The sequence below is a fragment of the Podarcis filfolensis genome, assembly GCF_964270895.1.
Source record: "Podarcis filfolensis genome assembly, chromosome: 14".
NCBI classification, from domain to species: domain Eukaryota; kingdom Metazoa; phylum Chordata; class Lepidosauria; order Squamata; family Lacertidae; genus Podarcis; species Podarcis filfolensis.
Genome location: NC_139616.1, coordinates 19,310,532 through 19,337,235, shown reverse-complemented (window position 1 = coordinate 19,337,235; position 26,704 = coordinate 19,310,532). Strand labels below are relative to the sequence as shown.

Here is a 26,704-nt window from a genome sequence, read left to right as displayed (position 1 = left end):
AATTCTATGTGTTTTTAGTATCAGGAGCAACTTCTCTCCCCGCACCTGATGCTTTTTGAAAGCTTGTTTTACTTCTCATATAATGTTGCCTTGGCAACAATGATGGGTGGGATAAACTTGTTTTTTTTCCCAAACAAAGGATTGAAAGTCGTAGATTTGCTATCAGTAGGATGGAACCCCAATGCATGCTGCCACTCCCTACACACACAAACACACACACACACACACACACACACACACGTGTGCCCCAGCATTGAGGGTTTGTCATGGTGTTGGAATAGGTGACCACTGGTAGTGACTCTACCGCTGTTGTTGATGGCAGGAGTAAACAAGGGTTTTAATCAAAACGAAAAAAAGGAGGGGAAAACCATTGTTCTTGTAATGCAAGTTTGGGGAGTCTTTTTCAGATCAAGGGCTGCATTCCTTTCTGTGCAACCTTTTTGGGTGGGTGGCACATGCCGTTGGTGGGCAGGGCCAAAGGCAAAAGTGGGCGGAACAACAAATGCGAATTTCCCCTTTGCACAGTAGGCTAGTTTCTACATACACTCACACACCCCTCTCAACCAGCCAGCGAATGGCGTTCAAGGACAAATTTCAGCCAGGTCGAGACTCCTAAGGAGTGTGTGAAGTAGGCCAATGAGGGGTGTGTTCTGAGGAGAGTTCTGAGGGCCACACAGATAGGGCTTGATGGTTGCCTTTAGCTGCTGGGGCCTGTTCTCTATCCCTGCTATAATGAAGAGCTCCCCACCCTGAAAATAATGTACTATTTTGCCTCTCTGAAAGAAATCCCCCCAAGGCCGCAGGTGCCCACATAAAATGGCTGCCATGAGCAGCAAAAAAGAGAGGTGGCAGTACTCCATAATGTAAGAAAAGAAAAGAAAAACCCTGATCCTATTAGCTGCCTTGGGAAACAATGTTCTCTTTTCCTTCTGCTGTTGATATTCTGAAGCAATTTCAATTAGTTGATTTTAGGTAGTGGGCACCCACTTCTTTACTCCTTATAATTTTTACAGCACCTCTTAGGCCCTTGTTGCAAGCTAACTTTTAACAGGAGATTCTCACTGCATGCACTCTGTTCCCTATTCTCCTCCCTTTCCATCCTGATCTAGCAACCTCGCTCCACTTTCCAGACAGATCAATGGCCCCCTTTCCCCTCCTTGCATGTCCTCCCTCCCTCCTGCTTTCTCCTGGCATGAACGACTTTCCCGAGTGCTGGCAGACTTGGGCACAAGCAGATGTAGGGGATGCAAGGCTTATAGGCTGATTACAGTCATAATGGGCCCTAATGTCATTAACAAGGCCGTTATTGTGCAGTGATTAAATAGCAGCTGACTGGTACGATTAAACTGTGAAAGTGCAATTAAGTTCTTAATCATAATCTGGAAAGGGATAGGCTACAGATGATGGGATAGGACTGGCTTGTTCTTTCTCTCTCTCCCCCCCCCCGCTTGTTCCCCCAGAATATGAAATGTGCTGAATTTTATGTTGATGTGCTCTGGAAAGGTTTCATTCTTCATCTCTGTCATCTGATTCCTATCCACCCATATATCTGTCTAGGATCACTGTTGCCCCCAACGTCTGCCTGGATTCCTCTAATCTAATCTGATTTCCCAGTTCACACATCATCAATTTTCTTTAGATAATTGGTAGGCTGAAATTTCTCTGAAATGACTTTTTTCTGATAAAATTCCTAAAGGTGTTCTGTTTTTCAAGCCTCACCAGTCCGACCTGAGAGAATACATAGTGGGATGGGCTCCCATTTTCCCGTCTGTGAAATTCAGGTGCAACTGTGGCACCAGTTTTGGTATTGTTTGATATAATTTTAATACTGATGAATAGCCCTTATGGGCAGCAATGAAAATAAAAATGAGCCTAGAGCTGCTCTTTCTGCTGGTTCGTCTCCACCATTTCTCTTTTCCCATCAATTCTGCTTTGAACTATGCATCATTCAGAACACCTTTCAGCATCATTCAGAAAGGAATTGTAGGACGAAAACCAACAATGGCAGCAGCTGCAAGGAACACACTGCAAAACAACTGGCAGTGAAGAAGGGCAGTTTGAGGCAGTGGATGGGTTCAAAGCTTCTGGCAGCTCCTGCACCAACCCTAGTCCCAAAATTGAGACTGAATGTTTAGCTCAGCTTTTGCAAATCAACTTCAGGCAATGCAGGAAAGGCCTGTGGCTCAATGGTATAGCATCTGCTTTGCATGCAGGAGCTCCCAGGTTCAACCCCTGCAGGGCTGTGAAAGACCCTTGCCTGAAACCCCAGAGAGCCTCCGCCTGTCAGTGTAGGCAATGCTGAGCAAGATGGAGCCAGTGGTTTGACTCAGTTGAAGGCAACTTCTTATGTTAGATGTGACCTGGGGAATCCCTCTGCCAGTGATGGCCTTGGGAGAATACCATCTACCAGCTTTTTCTCCCCCTCTACACAACTGTAATACTGACCTATTGATATGACAGGACTGTTCTGAAGATTACTGTTCTAATGAATGCAAAGCACTTCGAATACTCTAACACTCTATATACATGTTATTATTATTATTATGAACAGCTGAAGGACAAGAAACTACTTTGAAACTCATTCAGGAATGCAAACAGGCCTGGGGAATGTGGGTTTTTGCAATACAGAGAGTGCATTTAAAACAAGATTTGGCATAGTTCCTGAACCCCACTCCTTCTGCCCCGGCCCAACTCTCACATACAATCTGAGTGCAAATGTTAGGTACTGTCCAAGGTGGAAAACCTCCTTTGTTCATTATTGGATGCACTGGGCTGCATCCAAAGCTCTCTTGTGCTAGTGGACAGGTGTGTTTTAATGTCACGCAACAGAGGAAGCCCAATGCAATAGTTGTGCTGGCGGAACTCGTTGTGAAACAGGTTTGCACAATCCGTTGTGTAACAAAGTTGCCCACAACATGTTCCATGTTCTCTGGTGCAGGGAGAGAGATCAGGACCCTACTGTGCTTTAGAAATGCACTTCCAAACAGCAAATGAATAACTTTATGGAAGTAGAATGATAACAGTGCTTGCAAACATACAGACACACCCATAGACATACAAGTTAACTTTAGTAGCTACAGTAACTATGGATTTCTTACAGCATTCCCTGTCCACTCTTGTGCTAGTGGGTGTGAGAACGTTAACGTTGCACAACAGAGGAATCCTGTGCAATTGCTGCACTAGCAGAAACTCATTACACAACAGATTGCAAATCTCTTGTGTGACTATGTTACTAGCCACCTGCTTATGGATTCTCTTGTACAACATTTCACCAAAGGGGAAAAAATACCACTAAGTGACTTTAGCTTAGTGCTACATTGGATGCAAACCTGTCTATTCATCACACACCCAGCCATTATGCACAACACCTTATCAAATATAAGAAGACAGGTCTCAATCCTGAGGAGTTTACAATTTCAATTTGCAACATAGAGAGGTTACGGGAGAATTATATGTCTGAGTCCACTCAATGGTCCCCAGTGCTAGTCCTACTCAGAACAAACCTATGGACGTTAGTGGACGTGACCTGCTTCTTGGAATTCTTTTGACATGTGGCTCAAGAGATTCAAGACTGGGGAACCTGGAATCTCAGTACTGTGGTGTACAGTTGCCAAATGATTTCCATGCCTCTCTCCCTGAAACCCAACCACCATCACTGTGTGGACTGATTCCAGTTCACGTCAGTGCCTTTTCAAAACCAGCCAGCTTCATTAATGTCCAATTCAAATTGAAGTCATCCAAATGGGCCCTGGCAATATATATTTTTTCAGCCTTCAAAATGCTACAAGTTGTGCTGGTGTATAAAATATACATAAGAAGACTAAGGGAATATCAACGCCCACACACAGCAGAATGTGAATTTTAAACATTTGTTTTCTCTAACAATTACAATTTTTAAGCATAATGGCCCAAAGGGTCTAGATAGGAAGAGAGAGAGAGAATGAACTTGAAGATGAATTAGAAATTGTGCAAAGTTCTACTCCAAAATGAACTTTATTCATGTTTGCTTAACCTGGCAATTGTGGGAGCTTCTTCCAGGTGCAGTTCAGAGATTTTTGAACTAATTCAACTGACTCCATTAAATTGAACGTGTTCATTCCAAGCACTGCCGCAGTTGCAGAGTGTTTAATTAACATATGCCACAGCAGCATCACTCTTCCTGTTAACTAGTCACAGTTCAGGAATGACTGCTCTGAGCTGAAGGACAGAGGGAAGTGAGATGTACGAGTCTGCAGATCACACGCTGTCCGAACTCCACTCACATTTGTCTTCCTCTGGAGGTATGTGTGTGCGGTCGGGGAGCAGGGACAACTCACTCCCAAAGAAGACAAATGTGGCAGCCCACGTCTCTGCTCTGGCATCATTTCCCTTCCCCTTCCCATGAGAGAGAGTTAAAAAACCCCAAACCAAACACGTTATGGAGATTATTAGAAAACCTTCTGTCAAAAAGGGTTTTGCCAACGCCATTGCTCTGGTTTATTGCCTGCCCGCAAAGTGACAGTTATACACTAGTGCCTGTGTGGGAAAGCGGAGGGGGGGATGTTGCGGGAGCCCCTATAAAATGCTCTAATTCACTGTTTGCTGTCTTGGCAACTGTTTACAATTATTACACACAGAGCAATAATGTTCCTTTCCAGCTGATTATTTGAGGAGCATCAGCGGCAGCTCGTGAGGCTCCCAATGGCACATCTGGGCATTGCGTTCCACAGTTCATTTCCAGTTCATTGTCTAACCCCACCTGAGCTGTCGCAAAGCGGGATGGCTCAAGGGCTTGGTAATTGGATGCTGAACTTTTTATTTCTAGGTCAGTAGTTAAAATTCTGCCCAGATCAGTACAAATGTAGTTTCTTACTCCCCTCTCTCCACATACACTTCCTTTCCTTTCTTTTTTGCCTGCTGGCTGTTTGGTGTCCTTTGTGACATGGGAAAGTGAAAAATAGAAAGAGAAAAGCATTGATGTGTGTGTGCATGTGTGTGCATGTGTGTGGGTGCTGGTTCCTAATGCAGAAGGTCACGAGCAACCAGAACTTTATCTGATTTCCTCAGTTTCTCTGGAGACACGGAGGCCTAGCCCTAGTAGATAGCAGAGTTTAAAGGCTGCACAACAAATGATTCCAATGCAGCTGTTGCACTAGTGGAAACTTTTTGTGTGTGAAACAGCTAATTTTTGGTGTGCAACACCTGATACCATTGCACAGCACTCTTTGGTAATGTACCTATGTTCCCCCCTGCGCAACAGCTGATTCTTGTTGTGCAATCTGTTGTTAACACTCTTTGGTAATGCACTTGTGTTTTTCTTTGTGCAACAATATTCCACTTCAACTTGGTGCTACATTGCAGTGGGTTGTATCCAACTAATTTCTACCCACAGTAGATGCATTGAAATTATTGGACCCAAGGTAGTCCTGTCCATTGATTTCAATGGGTTTACTCTGATTATGCCTCTGTATACCAGTTGTTTGAAATCACAGGTGGGCAGCTTGTAGGCTTCCTACAGACACCTGGTCAGCCACTGTGAGAACAGAATGCTGGACAAGATGGTCCTGTGGCTTGAACTAACAGGTTTGTCTTGGGCTCTTAGATTCTCTTGATCTGGTCCTTCTAGATCAGAAGTGCACTACTGTAGACTGCTGCCTTCCACAAGTTGGAGGATGCCCAAAATTACAGCAGAGGAGTCAGGAGTTACTGTGCAAGTCCGCACTGTCCCCTTGCATCTTTCATTTAACCTGCAAAGAACACTCGTGTTTTCCTTGATGTGCAAACTGACCTTCTACAGTCCTTAGCTTCTCTACTTTGTTGACTTTGTAAACTAGGGCTGTATATGGGCCCCTCCATCCAATTCAAGGCCCAGTCTGGAGAACCAGTGTGGTGTAATGGTTAAGAGCGGTAGACTCGTAATCTGGTGAGCGGGGTTCGCGTCTCTGCTCCTCCACATGCAGCTGCTGGGTGACATTGGGCTAGTCACACTTCTTTGAAGTCTCTCAGCCCCACTCACCTCACAGAGTGTTTGTTGTGGGGGAGGAAGGGAAAGGAGAATGTTAGCCGCTTTGAGACTCCTTCGGGTAGTGATAAAGAGGGATATCAAATCCAAACTCTTCTTCTTCTTCTGCTGCTTTGGAGTGGCCCCAATCTGACCTGGGATGATCTACCCTGAACCAATTCAGTGACCTTGCACAGGCATGTGGTCAGAAGTGGGGCAGAGAAGAATATGTGCCTCTACTTCTCCCCTCCATCCTCCTTGAAGGTCAGTTAGCAAGGATGCCTGCTGAATCTTTAGAACACTCCACAGCATGGGACTGGTGACATTAAATACCTGACTTCCAGTTGATTATATATATCTAGGATGATGTAGAGTTGATCTAATGAGGGCTTCTGATGAAGAGAAGGGTCATTGCTCAGTAGTACACCACATGCTTTGCAGGGAAAAGGTTCCAGATTCAACCGCTGCCCTCTCCAGGTAGGGCTGGGAAAGGCTCCTGCTTCTGAAACCATGGAGAGCAGATGCCCTTCTTGAGCATGTGGGCTTCCCAGAGGCATCTGGTTGACCACTGTGGGAAATGGGATAGATGTTTGATCTGACCCAACAAGGATTTTTGGTGAACTCAGATGGACCATTTGTTGGACCCTGTTATAGGGTAATGTTCCTTTGGGGGGGGGGGGGACAAACGGCAGCTATGAGCTGATGGATGCTGGGGGAGGAATGCTGCTGGTGTAATGCCCTCAATTCCACCCATCCCTCTCCCCACAAAACGAAAAACAATTGACAGGGGTTTGAAGGACCCTTTCCATTGTTCCTTTCACAGGCCAAAATCCGAGTTGGAAGTTCACAGTTGAGAACTTCTGGTTCAGCACTAGCCACAGTGTGGCAGTTCTCACGTCACAAATAAGACTGAGCTTTTGTGATGTTGATCTCTGTCATCAAATACAAGCCAGGATATGTCTGTCTGTCTGTGTGTGTTTGTTTGTGTGTGTGTGTTTTGCATTTGTTGCCTTTCTTTCCATTCCCATGCTACAAAATCTGGATAATGATAGCAATAGTTTCTGCCTTCTGGTCTTGCTAATTTGGCTGAAGAAGGGAGATGTGGGGGATAATTCAATAACATTTGTAAAGCACTTTGAACATGAAAAACAATGTGCGCAGTAAGTGATGATGATAGCAACAATAATAATTATGATGATTATTAATTAACTGGTGGTGCCAGCTGTGCTGGAAACAGTGCAAAGTGTTTGAAGGAGAAATAGCTTGCTTTAGGGTTTGACTATTATAAAGTGACTCAAAAGCACAGCGAATTGAGTCTGCATGCTAATAGCATTGTGATTTGGATTAATATCCTCTTTCTTAATGTTGGTGCTCTTTTTTCTTTTTTTGGCTTTGTAAAGGCTGTTGAGTTTAGGGAACTTATTAGGGCTGGAAGTAAGTTCTGAAGAACTCAATAGGTCTTGCTTGCAATCACAAGCTCAGGCTGTGTCAGAGGCTAATTGCTTAAGAATGTGTGATCCAGTGTTATGGTTTGGGTGTCTGACTAGGACAGGGAGTCAGATTCTAGTTTGGGCATCAACTGCAGTGGGTGACTTTGGCAAAGTTGCTTGCTCTCAGACTTAATGTGGATCACACACAGTTAATGTGAGGAAGGGGAGAAAATGGTTCATTCCATCTGTGCTTTCCTATGCATATAACTGTAATCCAGGGGAGGCTTAAGCCTTTTTCCAAATGGCCTCCTCTGTGCATTAGCATAGGAGGGAGTAACATACCTCTGACTCCACCCTCAACATGGCATGCTTCACCCCGTCTCTTCAGCACAACATTTGCTGCGGGGGAAGATAATAATAATAATAATAATAATAATAATAATAATAATAATAAATTTTATTTATACCCCACCCTCCCTGGCCAGAGCCGGGCTCAGGGCGGCTAACACCAGTAAAATTACAGTAAAAATATATATGTGTGAACAGTTGCATGTAAGCAGCATCCCCAATCACACAAGGCTCTTGATCATATGGACCCTTGTAGGATCCACTTTGCAGTCATTGAACTGAGTGTGCAGAGGCAAAAGCGGGCAGAGCAATGAAGGCAAATGGTGCATTTGTACAGCAGGCTGGTTTTTACACACCCAAACACAACCCCCCCCATCCCACACACCTTCTGTCCTCTTCCAGGCAAGCAAGAAGCATGAACTTAAGGACACATTCCAGCCAGGCAAAATCACTCAAGGAGGATGTGAAGCAGGGCTTCTGGAGAAGTGTGGTCTGGTGAAAGTTCTGAGAGCCAGACAGAGAGGCATTGTCTCTATAGTCATAAGGTTCTCTACCTGTAATCTTTTCTGAGACTGGTAGTAGTCCTCCAGGGTGCCTGGTCTTTTGCATCCCTGGTCTTTTTCAATGGAGATTTTAGGGATCAAGAATGACACCTTCTGCATGCAGAACAGATGTTTTGTCATTGAACTACAGCCTCTGTATAAGTAATTGTTTTTCAGTAGGTTTAATGTAACATGTAATTTGGTTCTAAAGTGTTTCTTCCATTTCAATGGGACTAACAGCTCCATGCTATGCTATCTACACAGGCATAAATCATATTAAGTTCAAAGAGGCTTAATCCTAGGTGAGAGGATGCAGGTTTGCAGCCAAAAGACCCATTCAACTAACTCAGGCACAGGCAAACTCAGCCCTCCAGATGTTTTGGGACTACAACTCCCATCATCCCTGACCACTGGTCCTGTTAGCTAGGGATGATGGGAGTTGTAGTCCCAAAACATCTGGAGGGCTGAGTTTGCCTATGCCTGAACTAACCCAATGAGACTTACTTCAGAGTAAGTCTTTCATCTTGTTATTTATTATTACTTCAGAGTAGACATGCATAAAATCATACTGTAAGTCATCACTAACTTTAGCTAAATTGGAGTCAGTGTGAGAATGTATTTTTCTTCTTCTCTGACCTACCTCCTGAGATAGATGGCGGGGAATGCTTCTGTGCATGTGCAAAGTAATACTATGGTAGCAAAATCAGAACTCACATTTCTGGAAGCTGGAAGGCAGCTTCTGAGTTAAGAAATGCAATGTCTAGAACAGCTTTCCCCAATCTGGTGCCCTCCAGGTATTTTGGACTACAGCTCCCATCATCCCTGTCCATTGGCCACACTGATTGGGCCTGATGGGCATTGTAGTTCAAAACATCTGGCATGCAGCAGGTTGAGGAAGGCTGCTCTGAAAGGAATCATAGAATGAAAGAATTGTAGAGTTGGAAGGGACCCTGAGGATCATCTAGTCCAACCCGCTGCAATGCAGGGGTATGCAGCTGTCCCTTACGGGGATCGAACCTGCAACCTTGGCATTATCAGCTCTAACCAACTGCTCTGACCAACTGAACTATCAGCTTTATGTTGTTGTTGTTGCTACATTTCCACCCATTTCATTCTTGTAAGTCAACAAATTATTTTATGTCTCATACAAAAGAAGCTATGATTAGGCCATGGGATTTCAGGAGAATGATTATCTTGAGACTTTGCCCCACTGAATAAAAACAACACCAACACAAGGGAAATAAACAGTTTGTGTAAATTTCAGCAGCTGAAATTGCATCTTTTGGTCTCTTCCTTATATTTTGCATTTTAATACAATGCTGATAAGATATCTTTTTTAAAACAATAGGAGGGGGAGGGGTGTCACAGAGTCCTTCAGAATGGAAAGGTTTAGCAACAGCATAATTGGTGCTAGGCAGGGGAAATTATTGTCTGAGATGTACTTGCGGATGCAATTTGGTGCGATGCGGTTGCTCTGAAATGCGTGAATTGGCTCTTCATCTCAGCCAATGGAAACTCTTTCACCATCACCCTTGAAGCTGGCTCTTAAAAAAAATGATTCATTGCAAAAGACCAGGTGAGGACAGAGAAGGAACATCTGTTCTTAAGATTTGTATTTTCCTGGGGAGTGTGATGTGTGTGCGTGTGCGTGCATGTGTGTGCATATGTTTAATCAGAATCAAGGCAGGGCTAAAGTTGTTGCAGACAGAAAGTGGCTGAAGCGTAAGCACCCAGCCATGGTCAATCTGCAGGAACCACCCTTCCTTTGTTTAAACATTTGAAACATTTGCATTCCTGCTTTCTGCTTGGGTTGGCTCCAGGTTGGGGTGGGGTGCAGAAACGCGCAAGGTCATCAGTGCCTCCACCAGCTGCAAACTTACCTGATGGCAGCAGGCCTAAGAAGCCATCTGCTATGGTAAATTTCCTACAATGCTGCTTAAAAAGGTAAAGGGACCCCTGACCATTAGGTCCAGTCGTGGCCGACTCTGGGGTTGCGGTGCTCATCTCGCTTTATTGGCCGAGGGAGCCGGTGTACAGCTTCTGGGTCATGTGGCCAGCATGACTAAGCTGCTTCTGGCGAACCAGAGCAGTGCACGGAAAAGCCGTTTACCTTCCCACCAGAGCGGTACCTATTTATCTACTTGCACTTTGACGTGCTTTCAAACTGCTAGGTTGGCAGGAGCAGGGACCGAGCAACGAGAGCTCACCCCATTGTGGGAATTCGAACCGCCGACCTTCCGATCGGCAAGCCCTAGGCTCTGTGGTTTAGACCACAGCGCCACCCGCATCTTACTTTCAAAATTAGGGAAAGGGCTATAGTTCAGTGGTAGAGCATCAGGTTTGCATGCAGAAGGTCCCAGGTTCACTAGCATCTCCAAAGTAGGGCTAGGTATGACCCCTCTCTGAAATCCTGGAGAGTCACTGCCAGTCAGTGTAGGAAGCACTGAGCTAGATGGACCCATAGTCTGAACTCAGTATAAGGCAGCTAGCTTCCTATGATGCTAACAGGGAGGCAATCCGAGGAGATGTTGTTGTTACAGGTGAGTATTACTGCCAGAAACAGCTGCACCTTCAGTCATTACAAAGAGTCAAAACTAGGATCGGCAAAAGAAACCAGGACTCCTGTACCTTTGATTATTGTGTAGGAGAGGGGATTTTGATTAGGGCAGCTTGTCATGCAGTGGTGTGAGAAGCTGAACCTGCTGAAATCCCTTCTCCAAAGCTATTAAAAGTAATTCCATTGCCTTTCCATCTGGTCACCCTAATAGAAAAGTTAACAAGAACAAATGCTTTCCGCATACCCTGCTTCTCTCTCTCTCTCTCTCTCTCTCTCTCTCTCTCTCTCTCTCTCTCTCCCCCCCCCCCCCGCCCCTGGTTTCATTTTGAATATATGCAACAAGAGAATGCCTTTGAAGCTTGCTGCAAACTTTGCCTCTCCCATACACCAAACCTTTGGGAATGACGCTCCTGGTTTTTGTGTTCTCAGATCAGGAGTAGGAATGGAAGAGAAATCATTTGGCTCACAAGTAGGAATCACAAGTGGCTAGGGTGCTGTTGAGCTCAAGTCCTCCTTTTGACCCTCTCGTCGGCATCTGGTTGGCAATTGTTAGAACAGGGTGCTGGATTAGGTGTGACTTCCATCTGATTCGTAGGGACGCGGGTGGCGCTGTGGGTTAAACCACTGAGCCTCTTGGGCTTGCTCATCAGAAGGTCAGTGGTTCGAATCCCCGCAACGGGATGAGCTCCCATTGCTTGGTCCCTGCTCCTGCCAACCTAGCAGTTCGAAAGCACGTCAAAGTGCAAATAGATAAATAGGTACCGCTCTGGCGGGAAGGTAAACGGAGTTTCTGTGTGCTGCTCTGGTTTCGCCAGAAGCGGTTTAGTCATGCTGGCCACATGACCCAGAAGCTGTATGCCGGCTCCCTCGGCCAGTAAAGTGAGATGAGCACCGCAACCCCAGAGTCAGTCACGACTGGACCTAATGGTCAGAGGTCCCTTTACCTTTACCATCTGATTCAGTGGGGCTCTCCTTATATCCCTAAGGACTACCACAACACCATATGGGAAAGCCAGTTCAGGAAACTGCCTTATGCTAAGTCAGACTGTTGGCACATCTATCTTAGGATTGCCTCTGAATATTAGTTGCTGGGAGTCACAAATGAGGAAAGTTGTTGTTACACTCAGGTTCTGCTTGCAGGATACTCATAGGCATCTAGTTGACCAATAAGAAAACAGGATGGTGGACTAGATGGGCCACTGGCCTGATCCAACAGGTCTCTTCTTACATTCTTATGTTTAATATGAACTCACTAAATTGAATTCCCCAAACAAACACATGAACTGAAGCTAACTTTTGAATCTTGCACTTCTGTGTATCTTCCAGTGCAGTGCACCAACATAAGAGTACATATAAAAATTAATATATTAGTTAAAAAAACATACCAAGATTGCATTATATTGGGGAACTGCTTGCAGAAATTCATATATTAGGCAAAATTACATACAAAAATATGCATATTAGGCAAAATGTGTGAGAAAATGCATATTTTTTGTGCATTTTGAAAAAAATGTTTTTGTTTTAAATCACAAACTGGTGCAGAAATGGGGTAAATCTGACCTTACAACTGGAAAAACTGAGACTCTGAAATGTTAGTCACTAGTCAGGTTGCAGCCATCATAAGTCAGTTTCAAAAGCTCAGTGTTGCATTGAAATTCCTTGAATCTAAGAAATTAAGACAGCGGCAAAATGAGACATGCAACAAAATATTGCAGTATGGAGTGATCCCTCGTCAGAATTTCAGCCACTCCATTCTATGCTTTCTATCCTTGTGATCACCCTGAACCTCTGCACTGTCTAACAGATAGTCACTGTTCCACGCCCTTTGAGCATGCTAAATCATCATTGGGGTATTTCTGCCTCTGTCCTCCAGAGTCCTCTGGGCATGTGGATTCCTTCCGCTTATGTATGGCTGGTGCCATTTTTATTAGCTCAGGACTTGCACTTGGAGAATTGAAATTCCTATTAGTATACATGCAGGTCCTGCCATCAGAAAACTCATTATCTGAAATCCCTGTTATCCAAACATAAAGAATTATACCCAAACCTCGCCACATGAACAACTGATTCAGATATCCAAACAGTTGGCGTTCCCACACTTCCTTATTTGTTTGTGTTTGGCTGGTCGGCAGCTGTCATTTCAGGGAGAAAACATGGAGGGAAGGAGAGAGATCAGACAAATCAAGGAGCAGGAGAAATCAGACAAACCCATTTTTCTTTTGTCTGAGTTTTGCTGATTGGCCACACCAGTTTCAGGCAGAAAGTGTGGAGGGAGAGAAGAACAGACAAATCACAGCTTAGAAATGTTCCCATAGGAAATAATAGACATAATCAGCTCATTATGTGAATGCTTGCCTAATGAACAATTTCCTGGGAATGCATTGTTTGGGTAGCAGGACCTGTATGTATATGATTCTCCTCTGCTACCCTATTGAGTCAGGCATTCCCTGCTGAAATATGAGAGGCATCATCTGCAGTGGCATCCTGCCGGCCCTAGAATACTCACTTCTTTACACAGGCATTCCCTTGATCTCTTGACCAGAGTCTCCTGCTTTGATTGCTGTTTTACTTGCTGTGTTATGTTAATGGGATTGTTTTATTGCTCATTTCAGTCATGGCCCTTTATATTTTAATGGGATTTATTCCACTGCATATTTTAATTACAGTGTATTTTTAGTTACCCCGTATTGTAACAGTGTTGTGCAATTGTTTGTTTGTTTTCTATTTTGTAAAATGCTTAGAAGCCTTCTGGGCATTAAGTGGTATATAAACAACAGCAGCAATAATGAGAATAACAGGTTATTCTCTCTCTCTCTCCCCCTCTCTCCCTCCCTCCTTCCTTCCCTCCTTCTACCAGAAACCACTACCAAAATTGCACAGTGGCTACAGCTTCAGGAAAAACCCATGGGAAATCCTGTTACACACTTACTTTCAGCATTGTTTTCCCTCATAAGGAAGATGTCTGCTATCTGGCATACCATTATCCCTACACCTACTCTGCTATGATGGTAAAACTCTTTCCTCTGATGACTTTCCAGATTGGGGAATGGGGAAGAAATTTGTTTCAGTTTGCATTCTGGTATGTGGAAAGGCTCAGTGCTTCTCTACATTTGGCCATGAGCTTCGCTCAGGCTCAGAGGCAGAGTGGAGGTGTTGTTTGCAGAGCCACACTTCCCCTCACTCCTGGAGCATTCAGGACAGAGGACGTGGTTTTGCGTGGCTTGTATAGATCAGAGGACATGTCTCCATGCAACCCTCACTGCCTCTACTCTGTAGGAGCCAGAGATTATATAATAAAGTAGTTTAAAATCAATTTAATAACTTATATACTGTTTAGTATAACAAAGTCTCTAAGCTGTTCGTGGCAATTGCAAGCAAAATCACAAGCCAAAAGTCTGTACATAATATTAAAATTCTACAAAATGCAATTGTCCTTTAATGCACTGCAAAATGCAGGGGGCCTTAAAATGACTAGACAGCCCCTCAGAGGAGGTGGGCTGATTAGAGGTATTTTTCCAGCCTTCATAAAAGAAGGCTTCAGCTTGCTGTTGAGGCAATAGTTCCCTGATATAGTTCTAGGAAGTGCTACTGTAGCTATAGGGAGCTCTCCAGGGTCCTGACCAGCTGGTCCTTTGCCATAGGACCATATAGGGAAGAAAACAATGTCTATATGTACGGTTGCAAATTAGTTTTGGCTATGTAATGAATGAGGGGAACAAGTCAATTGTGAGTGAGGGCAGTTCTTCTTGGATTTGCCATTGGTCTGTGGAAATCATGTAGTGAATGAGATGATGTTGTTCATCTGACTCCTCAGTCAGATTTGGCTATATGATGGTATTTCTTGGGGGGAAATCACAATTTAATTGGGTCTTGGGAGAGAGAGAGACTGCAAATAAGAGAGTCTGAATGCAAATTAACATTTCTCCAAGTACTACCAAACAATAATAAAAAAGTAGGTTTTTTTTGACAATGCTACAAATGTCCATGAAATATGGGGAATAGTTTCAGCACTACATTTAAAATAAATTGAAGGTGTATCTCCTGTGTGTACTAAGGTATGGAGAAACACTCATTTCCTGATTCTGGCCAAATCATGATTGCTAGGGACATTCCCCCCACCTCCTGCCCAGTGATGGCTTTGACCAGGTCAGCTAAAATAACTCACAACTTTCTCCCGGAGCTTCTAACTTTTTGTCATGGGAAAACAATTCCATTTTTGCAGACTGGATGATGAACAAAAACCCATTTCATGAATGTGCATCATTAGGTTTTATTTTCCAGCATATGTCCATGCAAAGTGTGTGTGTGTGTGTGTGTGTGTGTGTGTGTGTGTGTCCCTTCAGATCAGTAATGAATTCATAGTGATTTAGCAACTCAGGGGCTCAATTACCTGCACAATGCAGATGAAAAGATGATAAAATCCCATATGGAAACAGTGACTTGGAAACACTGATCATAATATAATGTGCATTTAATAACTGAAAGCATATTTATAGCACACCTCTGCGTACTGTGCAAAGGGACAGTATTCAATGCCACTGTTACTCTGAGTAATGAATGAATGTATTTTACTCCAGGGTGATAGATGAAAATAGTTATTAATAGAGTCTTGCTGCACACAAGAACATAAAAGTGGAACCTAGAGGGCCAACTTTGATTTCAAAAGCAATGATAACCGGGCAGAAGCAGGACCAATAAGAAAATGTTTTGGTACCAGCAGGTACAGTGGAGACACCCTGTGCTTGTTTTAATGCAGGGTGAAGGAGGTGAAGTGAAGGGAATTGGGTGTGAAACCAATCTCCAGTGTTGTTGTCCTTTAGTTGATTTATGAATTGCTTCCTATGCAGCATCTCAAAGCATCTTGTAATAACACATTAAAAACATATATAAAAGAATTGCATACTTAAAACAGTTAAAACAACTGCAAACATATGCATGTCTGCATATGTACAGTTTAAAACTATATACATTAAAAATAGATACCGACTGGTATAAATATCTCCACTTAAAAGGCTTATTGAAGGTCTTCAACAGGTGCTGAAGAGGAAATGGAGATGGCGTCTGTCTGGTGTGCAATGAGAGGGCAGGTGTTGCCACACTAAAGGTCCAATTCTGACACCATGAGGAACAGACTTCCTGATAAGGTAGTATCTGCAGGAGGCTTTCTCTTGCGGAGCTCAGGTATGGGGTGAGTCTGTAAGGGACAAGACAATCTGTTAATGCCAGCTTGCTGCATTGCTCTGTTGCCACTTCTTTTAACCCCACCACCACTCAACCTTTGAAAAGCTGCAGTGAAGGGGATGCAAACACTGCAACCTTTCACTCAGCAGCACTTGAATTGGTAGGCTGTGTCCGGTTTGGCTCAGCTGCCTAATTCCTCGGTGCACAGAGACAGATTGCATTGTTGGGCAGGTAGATATTTGCATCTTTTATAGCATGTGTCACAATAGGCAGAGTGGACCCCCAGACCAGCTGTTTTGCACTGGCTGCAGCAGAAGGAACACAAGGTGTGAGACAGAGCTAAGATGCAAAAACAGGATTCAGGGTACAGTGGTACCTCGGGATACATACGCTTCAGGTTACATACGCTTCAGGTTACAGACTCTGCTAATCCAGAAATAGTACCTCGGGTTAAGAACTTTGCTTCAGGATGAGAACAGAAATCGTGCTCCAGCAGTGCGGCAGCAGCAGGAGGCCCCATTAGCTAAAGTGGTGCTTCAGGTTAAGATCAGTTTCAGGTTAAGAATGGACCTCCGGAACGAATTAAAGACTTAACCCAAGGTACCACTGTATTTACAAGGATGTGATGAAATGTAGACTGCCCAAAGATGAAGGTGATGAAGAGGAGGGCCAGGTCCCCAAAAAGAAGGTATTTTAATATATTCTGGGAAGTTTGAAAGTATGGAAATGAGACCCTTTATATAATTTGTGTCCATACCATCCTGCATATTTCCTATCATTTAAGTGCTTTAAAAACACATAAACACTGACATGTCTAGTCTTCCCCCACCCCAGCCCATTTTTCCAGCTGCACAGTTTTTCCCTAACTGCACATTTTGTGGTCCATTGCACATTAAAAGAACAACAACCCTGATTTGTGAGTGTCCAGGAGCATCTGACTGCTCATTTTTGCAAAGAGGGTGCTGGATGATAAGGATCCTTGATTTTATTTGGATGGACTTTTCACACGTCCTCCTGCTTTTGTCCCCCTCTCTCCAGTCTCACCTTGACATCTTGGAGCAAGCCAGGAATGCAAAGAAAGTCTTCTTCAGGAGGCAGACTCTGTGCCACACTCTGGGAGGAAACCCCTGTCCCCTGCTGACAATCACAGCCATGCCTGAGTCAGAAAGCAGCGATGATCTGGAGCAGTTCCGTAAGTCATGGATGCCTCTGAGTTAGTCCATTTCATTTGGTTTGTAGCCTTCCTCCATTTGGAAACTCAATGTGAGTGACAGTGTGCATTTAGCAGTCATATGCAATGAGTTAAAATGCAGCAGATGGAACCCTGGGCTGAAGTGAGATTATCTGCCCAATTTTCACTGCTGTCGAGAAACACTCCCAGATTGGGCTGTGTTTTCTAATGTTTGTTTTTGGAAGTGCTGCTTACAAGGACTGTGGTGAAAACCTGAATAGGGATATTGCTCTTTCTAAAGGGAAGAACGGGATGCGGGTGGCGCTGTGGGTTAAACCACAGAGCCTAGGACTTGCTGATCAGAAGGTCGGTGGTTCGAATCCCCACGATGGGGTGAGCTCCCGTTGCTCGGTCCCTGCTTCTGCCAACCTAGCAGTTCGAAAGCACGTCAAAGTGCAAGTAGATAAATAGGTACCGCTCTGGCAGGAAGGTAAACAGCATTTCGTGCACTGCTCTGGTTCGCCAGAAGCAGCTTAGTCATGCTGGCCACATGACCCGGAAGCTGTACGCCGGCTCCCTCGGCCAATAAAGCGAGATGATTGCCGCAACCCCAGAGTCGGCCACAACTGGACCTAATGTGGTCAGGGGTCCCCTTTACCCTTTACCTAAAGGGAAGAACTAGTTGAACTGGTTGTAACACCAAATAATGTCACTTGCTTCAGCAACTTGGCCAGAAATGGGCTGTGCACCCAGTTGCTTCAGGGACCAATGTATATTAAGTGTAGCCTGCTTGCTAGTTAAGGTGCCACTCAGACCTGGGGCATGCTCCAGGAATGATAACAACAGCGATGTTCTAAGTATGCAATCCACTTGATTTGCTGGATGAATTGTCAGGAAGAGACTGTACCATGTGGTGTGCTACAAGCTTGCCTCCGGGCAAGGCTGAATAATCATGTATTTACTTATTTCATCTGAGCAGCTTGGTTAATTATAGCTTTTGGGAGATACACCAAATTTCATTTCCCTGCCTCCTAGCTTTGATCAACCCCCACGCCTCACTCCCCTGGCTTTGCTTTGACAAGCCCTCTAATCTATGGGTCAGGGAGGAAGGGATAAGGGGGTCCATTGTTGCAATTTCATAAATGGCCAAGCTTTGGAAAAACACAGTAAATGTTTAAAAGCCTTTTTGTCACTGGTACAAATGGGAATTCCCTTCATCACTTGTGGATAAGCCACATGGATGGAAGATGTGGCTTTCAGCAAGGGTGTCATCTAGAACTTTGGAGACCCAGTCAGCAGAGGCAGTGGAGCAGAGCTGAAGACAGCTCTTCTTTCATTGCCCTCAGGTGGGCTTTTTGTTCTTTAGGTCCACAAGGAACTCTGCCACGTTCCCTTGCTGTTACTTCCTTTCAAAATCCATTGCAGTAAGGCAGGTGCCTTTGCAGTGTAATTTTCAGTTCCTGCTAAAACTTTTTTGTTTAGGAACGTGTACCTAGACACCACCACCACCATTAATAAATGTCTTTATTATCCACTCTTCACCAGCAAGTCCTGGGTCCCAATGTAATTTTTTCAATGCATATTTGCTTTTAAAATCACAAATTTTATTCATATTTTCGTGAATTTGAATCCCCCCCCAGTATTTTTTCTTATGAATATTTATACTGTTTTATGTAAACTACTTAGAGGTTTGTGTTGCTTAAATAGTATACAAATCTTCCATAATGGCAACATCTACAGTAATTTTGCTTTCCCAGAGAGCTGCCCCCTGCACCTCCCAAAGCCGACATATACAATGTGGTTTCTCAAGACTAAATTGACTTACTTTATTAATTTCAAACATTTTTATATGGGTTAATATTTCAAGAAAAGGTGGGTACTGGTTGTGAATCTGAGGCACCAGGTGTGAGCAATGAGAACATAAGAAAAGCTCTGATGGATCAGGCCAGAGGTCCATATAACCTGACATCCTGTTTAGGTTTGGGCAAATTGAGCAAGATGAGGTTATGTAGGGAAGGGCTGAGGCAAACTTAAGCACCCCGGACAGCTCCATCCCAGAGAGCCTCCATAAGCGCAAAACCCAAGTTTCAGCACCAGTCAACCTGAGACTGAGCTTTAAAAAGGAGCTGCAAGTCCGAGTAGTTAGCTGCACATTCAGTGAGTGGAACCTCCTCATTTAACAAACCTCAACATGCTTTAGCAGTTATCAGGTTTGATGCTGCAAGGGAGACTCTTTTTCCACTAGGGTGGGTGTGGAGCAAGGTAACTCCAGTGCCTTTGTCCAGAGTGGGATTGGCACAATGGGACCCTCTTGCACAAGTTCTTCCGTGTCAGTAGAAGCATCTGGCGCTGACCTTGAGGGCGATTCTCTTCCCCAGACCACATCCCTGACCTTATGCCCTGAAGATGGAGAGTACGGCCCCAGGGTCACATGAAAGGGAAAGTAGGCCAAGATAGGCAAGAGGTTGGGTTCCAAAGGAGGCCACAGGAAGATAACTCAGTGCAGAACTAGTTGTTGGGAATCACAAGTGGGGAGAGGTCTGTTGCATTCAGGTCCTGCTTGCGGGTTTCCTATAGCCATTTAGTTGGCCACTGGATGTTGGTCTCTCATGGATCTTTGGTCTGATCCAGCAGAGGTCAGGTTCTAAAAGGATAAATAAGCAGGAGCAGGTCTTAGGCTAGACCAAGCTAGGCTTCAGAAGACTTAGAGAACTACTCTGGCTGATGACTTCCTCAAGCCTGAGGCACCAGTTATGTAAGGCTATGTCAGAGTTGGGGAAGCTGTGGCCCTCCAGATGCTGCTGGATTGCAAGCTCCCAGAGGGATGATGGGAGTTGTAGACCAGCAACATCTAGAAGACCAAAAGCTCCCCAACCCAGACTTATAGATGTGATCAGGATGGTGCCATGGAGCAGCAAGAATTGGGCCATCACTTTCCTATGAGCTGCCCTGGTGTTACAGAGAGTGAGACAACTGTCTCCTTCTCCCATACTGAGCCAGCTGCAGCTTTCCAGACAATGATGGGGAAATTCAGACCTGGGGAGGGCAACCATGGCCCTCCAGACTCTCCCTTCCCTGGTCCTGCTCAAGTTCCCTTTCTGGCTGTAATGGAATAGATTTTTGCTGGCCTGGATAGAGAAAATGTGTGTCCACAGAAACCATTGACTTTTGCATGGCTGGTATGTAGCCTACTGTACAAGGGTAAGCGTTGCATTTGTTGCTCCTTTCATTTTGGTCTCTGGCCCCTCCCACCACTGCCATGTGGCCCCCAGAAGGTTGCTCACAAGGGATTGTGACCCTCAGGCTGCAAAAGGTTCCCCACCTCTGCTTTACAGGTGTCCCGTGATTTACAATTTCTGTCACAGGGCTGCTTGAGATTGCTGGCATTCCTTCTTGTCCCTTCCAGTAATTGCTTATTACTTATCAGTAATAGAACACGGGAAGGAGAGGCATAAGGAGCCACCCTAGTATTCATCTTCCATGCACAAATCTATTGAGACCTGCATGTTTTATACATTCCAGCACTCTCGTCCTTTTCTAATTCTAGAGATAACAGATCGGCTATTCAAGCTGCACGAACCTGCTTATTAAAATGTCGCTTCTCTTTGGAAGAGGGTTACAAGAAAGAGGGAGTCATCATAGAATTCACAGAGTCTCTCATTGCCTCTCAAATGCTCCTGTTCTAAATATGCAGAAGGCCCAAGGAAACTGATTTGTGGCTGATTTCATCCCACTTATCACCCTCCTCCCATGATACCCCAAACACTCGTATGTTCCCCGCCCCCCCGCCAACACTGCATATTCGTTTTGGAATATGTGGAAGCTAAGCGAGAGTCTGTGATTGGCTCTTGCATTGTCAGTGGAATTAAAGATTCTGCCCAGGACAAACTGTGCTATGACAAGTGTAAGGTTTTATTATGTATTATGTTCAGGCTGCATCATACAGCTTAGAAACTGCACCAAGGGGAGAAATTAAACTGTCACAGCATTGGGCACTTAACGCCCATGTTAAGTAAGGACATTGAAGTGCTCACTGTGGTAGCTGATGGGGTTTGGAACTAAAGCTGAACTGACTCACATTTCTTCTTTTTTGGGGGGAAGCATTTTTGGCAGTGCCAAATAGCCTCCTCCCTTTTGGTAACCTTTTAAAAGCACTTTGCAAAACCTCACATTCATTTACATTGCCTTTGCTTGCCCACACTTGCCATCACTTGCCTCATTGTCTTTCTACTCTTGCTGGCATTCCTCTGGGAGGTCGTTGGAGAAAGGGAAAGCAATGGCCATGGTGGGATCCCTCTGTGCAGAGAGTATCCTATGGTTTTATGTATGTGTTTGTGTGTATATACGTGCCTGTAGAATTCTTACCTGCCTACGTGTACACCAGAAAAGTTGTGTGTCAGGTGCTGTTGTGGTTGCTCGAGAGTAACCAGGCAGGACTCCGACCTGTCTTTTACAGGCTTTATTTTGGTGCAAACTATTTACAGTGAAGAGCGTCATAAGTTCACGTCTGGCTCAATCGCTAGCAGAATCCGGGAGTGGTCTGTTTTTGTACCTCCCCCAACATAAAAGTTTCATCACTCCCAGCCTTTTTCGCCCCTCCCTGGGCCTCAAACTACTGTGCATGATGGGCGATGGCAAGAGCGTGCTTCCCTCCTCTCTGGCTTGCTCAGGCGCGGTGTTAAGGCTCTTACTAGCATCCTCTGGTCCTTGCACCTCTTCTTCACTGGAGGTGGGGCTTTCCTCCTCACCGGAAGAGGAATTGCTTTGCAAGATTTTTGGAGGCTCCCTGTAACACAACTGCCCCCCTCTCTCTTGCCTCTGAGCCGATGGCAGTTCCCTGACATTGTGCATATCATATTACAGTGGTACCTCAGTCTGCGAACAGTCCAGTCAATGAACGCTTTGGGGAACGACCTCCGCAAAACTGGAAGTAGGCGTTCTGGCCAGCAAACTTCCCCCCAGAAAGCAAACAGAATCCAACCAGGGGAAGAGCGCCTGTGGTGAGAAGCCCCATTAGGGAAAGCACGCCTTGGCTTGAGAACAGTTTCAGCTAATGAATGGACCTCCAGAATGAAATAAGTTCGCAAACAGAGGTACCACTGTACTTGTATTACATTTAGATACAATTTAATGCTAAAATAGACTTCTAAGTGGTTTACTGTTTATGGGAGCCAGTTACACAAATGTTAACACGCCCAACTAAAATACACAACAAATCAATCCCAGGAAAACATCTATAGCTGGCATCCATCTGTCTCAGGAGGCAATGGAGGAGTGCGCCTTTGGGGGAGAGAGACAGAGTTACAACACCTGCTGTGGCTGTAGTAGAGACCAATGCAGGAGAGACATTGAAACAGGAGGCTCAGGTTGAGAGATCAAGGGAATGCCTGTGTGAACAGGTGCATCTGCCAAAGCCAGCAGAGTGCCGATAAAGATGAGGCCTCCCATATTTCAGAGCGGACTGCACTCTGCAACACGGGTGCTACCAGTGAAGAAGTCTGTGTCATGGCAATTTGATAATCACCAGGCAGCACCAAAATTAACTGGGTTCCATTGTTGATCATAATGTCCTTATTGAGCAATTTCGTGTGTGTGTGTGTGTGTGTGTGTGTGTGTCTATTTTACCTGCTGTAAAATTGGTAAACTTTTATATATCAGTATAATTCCATTATCAAGCGCCACAGGATATGACTTGGTCCCCAAGTTGTTAGCTTGGCTCACTTTTCTGTGTGTATTGTGAGTTCTCTGCCCTAGAGGTGCAGTCTGGGGAGAAGCCCTGTGTGTGTGTGTGTGTGTGTGTGTGTGTGTGTGTGTGTGTGTGCTTATTGGCTCCAACCGCCAGTAGCATGGAATCCCTAGAAGCTTACCCTAAAGGGAATGTAGCCTTAGAGCTGAAAAAAGGACTTCCACTTCTGTCTTACAGCATGCCACTGTGTAGTCAGATGGAGTGGCATGACATTGTTACTCAGGTGATTATAAACCTACCTCTCCACCTCCCTGAAGAAACTGGAGTCACCAGAGGCAGGTGGCTGATTTAACTTCCTGTCCCAGTGGGCTCCCCCTAAGCCCCTTTAGCGTCTCCCATAAAAGTAAATGACTGCCATTTATTCCATTAACTCACAGTGATGGGAAGAGCTTTGCCTGTTGATTATCAGCCCTATCAGGCAGCTGTTGAAGTCCCAAGAGCCCTGCCAGAAAGAAACGGATGGCAAACTTAAATCCAGGCTTTGTGTATTTGGAAGGGAGCCCTGTTGATTGCAACAAAGTCAATTTCAAAGGAATGGTGCTTAAGGTATACAGCCTCCATGTAAGCAAAATCATTGCCTTTTGTAATGTGTCATTGATGAGGCCATTGTTACCTTGCCTGGTTGACAGGGGAGTGTTGTGAAGCAGCACTAGAGCTGAGCGAAAATTTCTCAGATGACATTCCCTCCCCCTCGAGAACAATTTTTTCTTTTTCAGACCAACATCTTCCCCTCAAAAGAAGGCAATTTCACAGATCCTCCCTGTCTGAATATTCTCCACCACTTTTTGTCTGTGTGTGGCACCCACAATAACACTGGTTCTGGGGCATTGTGGAGTGTGCAAAATGATGGACAGACTGTGGTTGTAGCAGCAGCAAAAGCAAATAAAACCGCAGGGAAGGAAGGGAGTATCTGTACTTTCTGCTATGATGAGTTCCATCCCTGAGAAAGTTTTGGGGAACTTCTCCTCTCCTTGGATAAATTTGGTGAAATGGTCCACCCACTTCAATTTCTCTACCTATAAATAGTGTAGAGAGGCCCATCTGTGCATAGCTCTAGGCCAGGTAGAGGAGATCCTCAGGCCTTGGGGCTGAATGTGACTCTCACCAGGCCATGCATCTCCCCAGCTTCATGCTCTCTCTGAGCACTTTTGCCTGGTTTGAATGTATCCTTGAACTGTGGTCATGCCTCTTGCTGGCCTGGATGAAGGATGCAGAGCTGTGGGGTCTCTCTCTCTCTCTCTCTCTCTCTCTCTCTCTCTGTGTGTGTGTGTGTGTAGAAACCTCTGTCCTTTGGTGACTGGAATGTATGTACCCTGCTGTAGAAAGGTAAGAGTCACTTAAAACCATAGAATCGTAGAATTGTAGCGTTGGAAGGGACCAGTGTTAGAAACGGAGATATGAAAACTAGGAGCTAAATGGCACCTTAAACCTAGGTAATGGGTGCCGCAACAGAGTGTCTAGGCGTGCTTTTTATATCACAAGAATACAAAGCTGAAAATGAACCACAGCTAAAATCTTATGTTCATTTTTCACATGCTCTAGTCCTCATCTGAAGACCGCAAAAAACAAAGCCATACTTCTCCTGCTCGCCTCACCCTAATATTCTTATGAGGGTTCCTTCTCCAGTCATCAGAGAGTAGCTGGAAATGGGGAGGCAGAAAATGGAAGTGGGGAGGTCTTCCTTTCCTTCCAGCAGTGGCAGTTTTAATCTGAAATCTTAGGCGTGGTACTGCACCCAGAGCTCAGAAACTGCTCGCATTAATGAAATTCCCTGTTGCAAAACACGCCCAGAACAATGGGAGCTTTGAATGCTGGAAAGGACCCCGAGGGTCATCTAGTCCAAACCCTTCCAATACAGGAATCTCAACCAGATCTTACATAGCACAGACTTTTGCTTCAGGGTCTACCCATTTTTTTTGCCGCTGGCCCCACCCTCATTGATGGGTGGCCCCTGGAAGGTTTCCTATGAGGGGATGTGGCCCTTGGGCTGAGAAACATCCCTCACCCATGCTTTAAGCACTTATCTGGAAAGTTAGCCTCCTCCACCTGTCAGTTCCACTGTGTGGGATATGAGCTGTGAGGCCCTCACTGAAGGACGTCATGTCACATTGGTAAAGGCATAGGAGCTGCTAGCTCTGCAAAATCTGTTAGCTCTCCACTGACAGCCACATAATAAGCTGTTGGTTGATCTGTCATTATTTTTTTTTTTTAAAAAACAGGGGTCTATCCCCCCCACTTTAAAAAATGAAATACAATTTCCCTACGTCCCTCCTAATTAAGAACAGCAAGGAAGGGCTGAGATGGCCACTTTTTCAGGGTGTTGTGAACTGACGATTGTGTGTGGGGAAAATGTACACAGTTTAATTAAGCACATTGATTAAATCAATACGATTCAAACAGCTTAGCGCTCCAATCAGCTTAATCTCATTAAATGTAATTCGGGCCTCGATAATTGATTAATAATGCATTATGGTTTATGAATTATTGACTCCCGAGTTATTATAACTGTGCCTGCTCCCTGCATGACAGGCACGGCTGCATGTTAATTACAAAGAGCTCACGCTCTGTCCTCCCCCTCTCTTTTCAATAACTTTTTCGGAGGAAAGAGATGACGTATCTGATAGCAAAACAGGAACTTAATTAGATTACGGCCTTGTCGCAGTTGCGCTCCCCTGAAGGCACATGATCTTGTCAGTTTGGGCTCAGGAGCTGGGGAGCTATGAGGTTGTATCCAACTAAGTTTTACCCATAGGAGATGCTTTGAAATTAATGTCTATGTATTAATATCAATGGGACTCCTCTGAGTATGGCTAATGCTGGATACAACCCATAGGCCAGGAATGGGGCACTTGTGTTACAAGTCTTTAATGCTGCTCAAAAGCACAGTCCTAGCCATGTTTACTTTAAAGCAAGTCCCACTTGTTTCAATGGGGTTTGCTCCCAGGTTTGTGCATATAGGATTGCAGCCTTACTATACAACTTCCCCCCAAAATAGGAGTGGGTTAGCTGTGAACCGTTACAAAGCTAGACCAGCTCTTGAAATAAATATTTGGGATGCAGTGCAGTGATGCTGGTTGCTATTGTGCTAGGACTCACTTTCATGATTCTCCGAGTGGGTGGGAATCCATCTAATTTCCCAGCTGGAATGGCCTTCGAATACCCTCTGCATGCTGTGCTTCCAATCACCCATGTTTGTCTGGTAGAGCAATGAAATATGGTCCTCGGGAGGCAATGAACTCCTCCTTCTCCTCTTCTAAATGGTAAAAGAGAGCCTTGAGCTGTTACTGGGCCTCTGATATCCAGCTCAAACTGTGACATAGGGGGAGGGGGGGAGAGAGAGGGCATATTTCACTGAGTCCTGCATTTCCCCAGATTTGGTAGTAAATTCCAGTCACTCTCCCGCTGCTGGAGAGGCATGCTTGAAAAGGTCAAATGTTGTTGTAGTGTTTAAAAAGAGCCAGGCAGGCTTTTGAGCTACTCTAAACTGACTCTTCCTGTGCCAAGAGGCAGCTCTATTAAAGGAGGGCATCGTTTAAGGACGATCGCAGATGTGGGATGGCATCAGGAAGCCAAACGGAATACACATGCAATGGCAGGCACCTGGACCTGGAGCTCAGGGCTTGCCCAGTTTTGGACATTTTGATGACTTGCAAGCAAAATGCTCATCCAACGGCAGGATGTGGATGGAAACGAGACCCTAAAGTTGAGCTCTAGTTCAGCCGCTGGGTGCATATCAATGCATAGAACAG

At 44.9% G+C, this 26,704-nt stretch overlaps 1 protein-coding gene across 2 annotated transcripts in view; it reads left to right on the top strand.

Annotated features, from left to right (window-relative positions):
• AGBL1 (AGBL carboxypeptidase 1) overlaps positions 1 to 26,704 on the top strand; it is a 413,737-nt gene that overhangs the window by 96,147 nt on the left and 290,886 nt on the right. For both annotated transcript variants that reach the window (XM_083586327.1, XM_083586328.1), the window contains exons 16-17: positions 13,715 to 13,865; positions 17,077 to 17,230. In XM_083586327.1, coding sequence (XP_083442453.1) covers positions 13,715 to 13,865; positions 17,077 to 17,230 — 305 coding nt within the window. The remainder of the gene's footprint in view (positions 1 to 13,714; positions 13,866 to 17,076; positions 17,231 to 26,704) is intronic.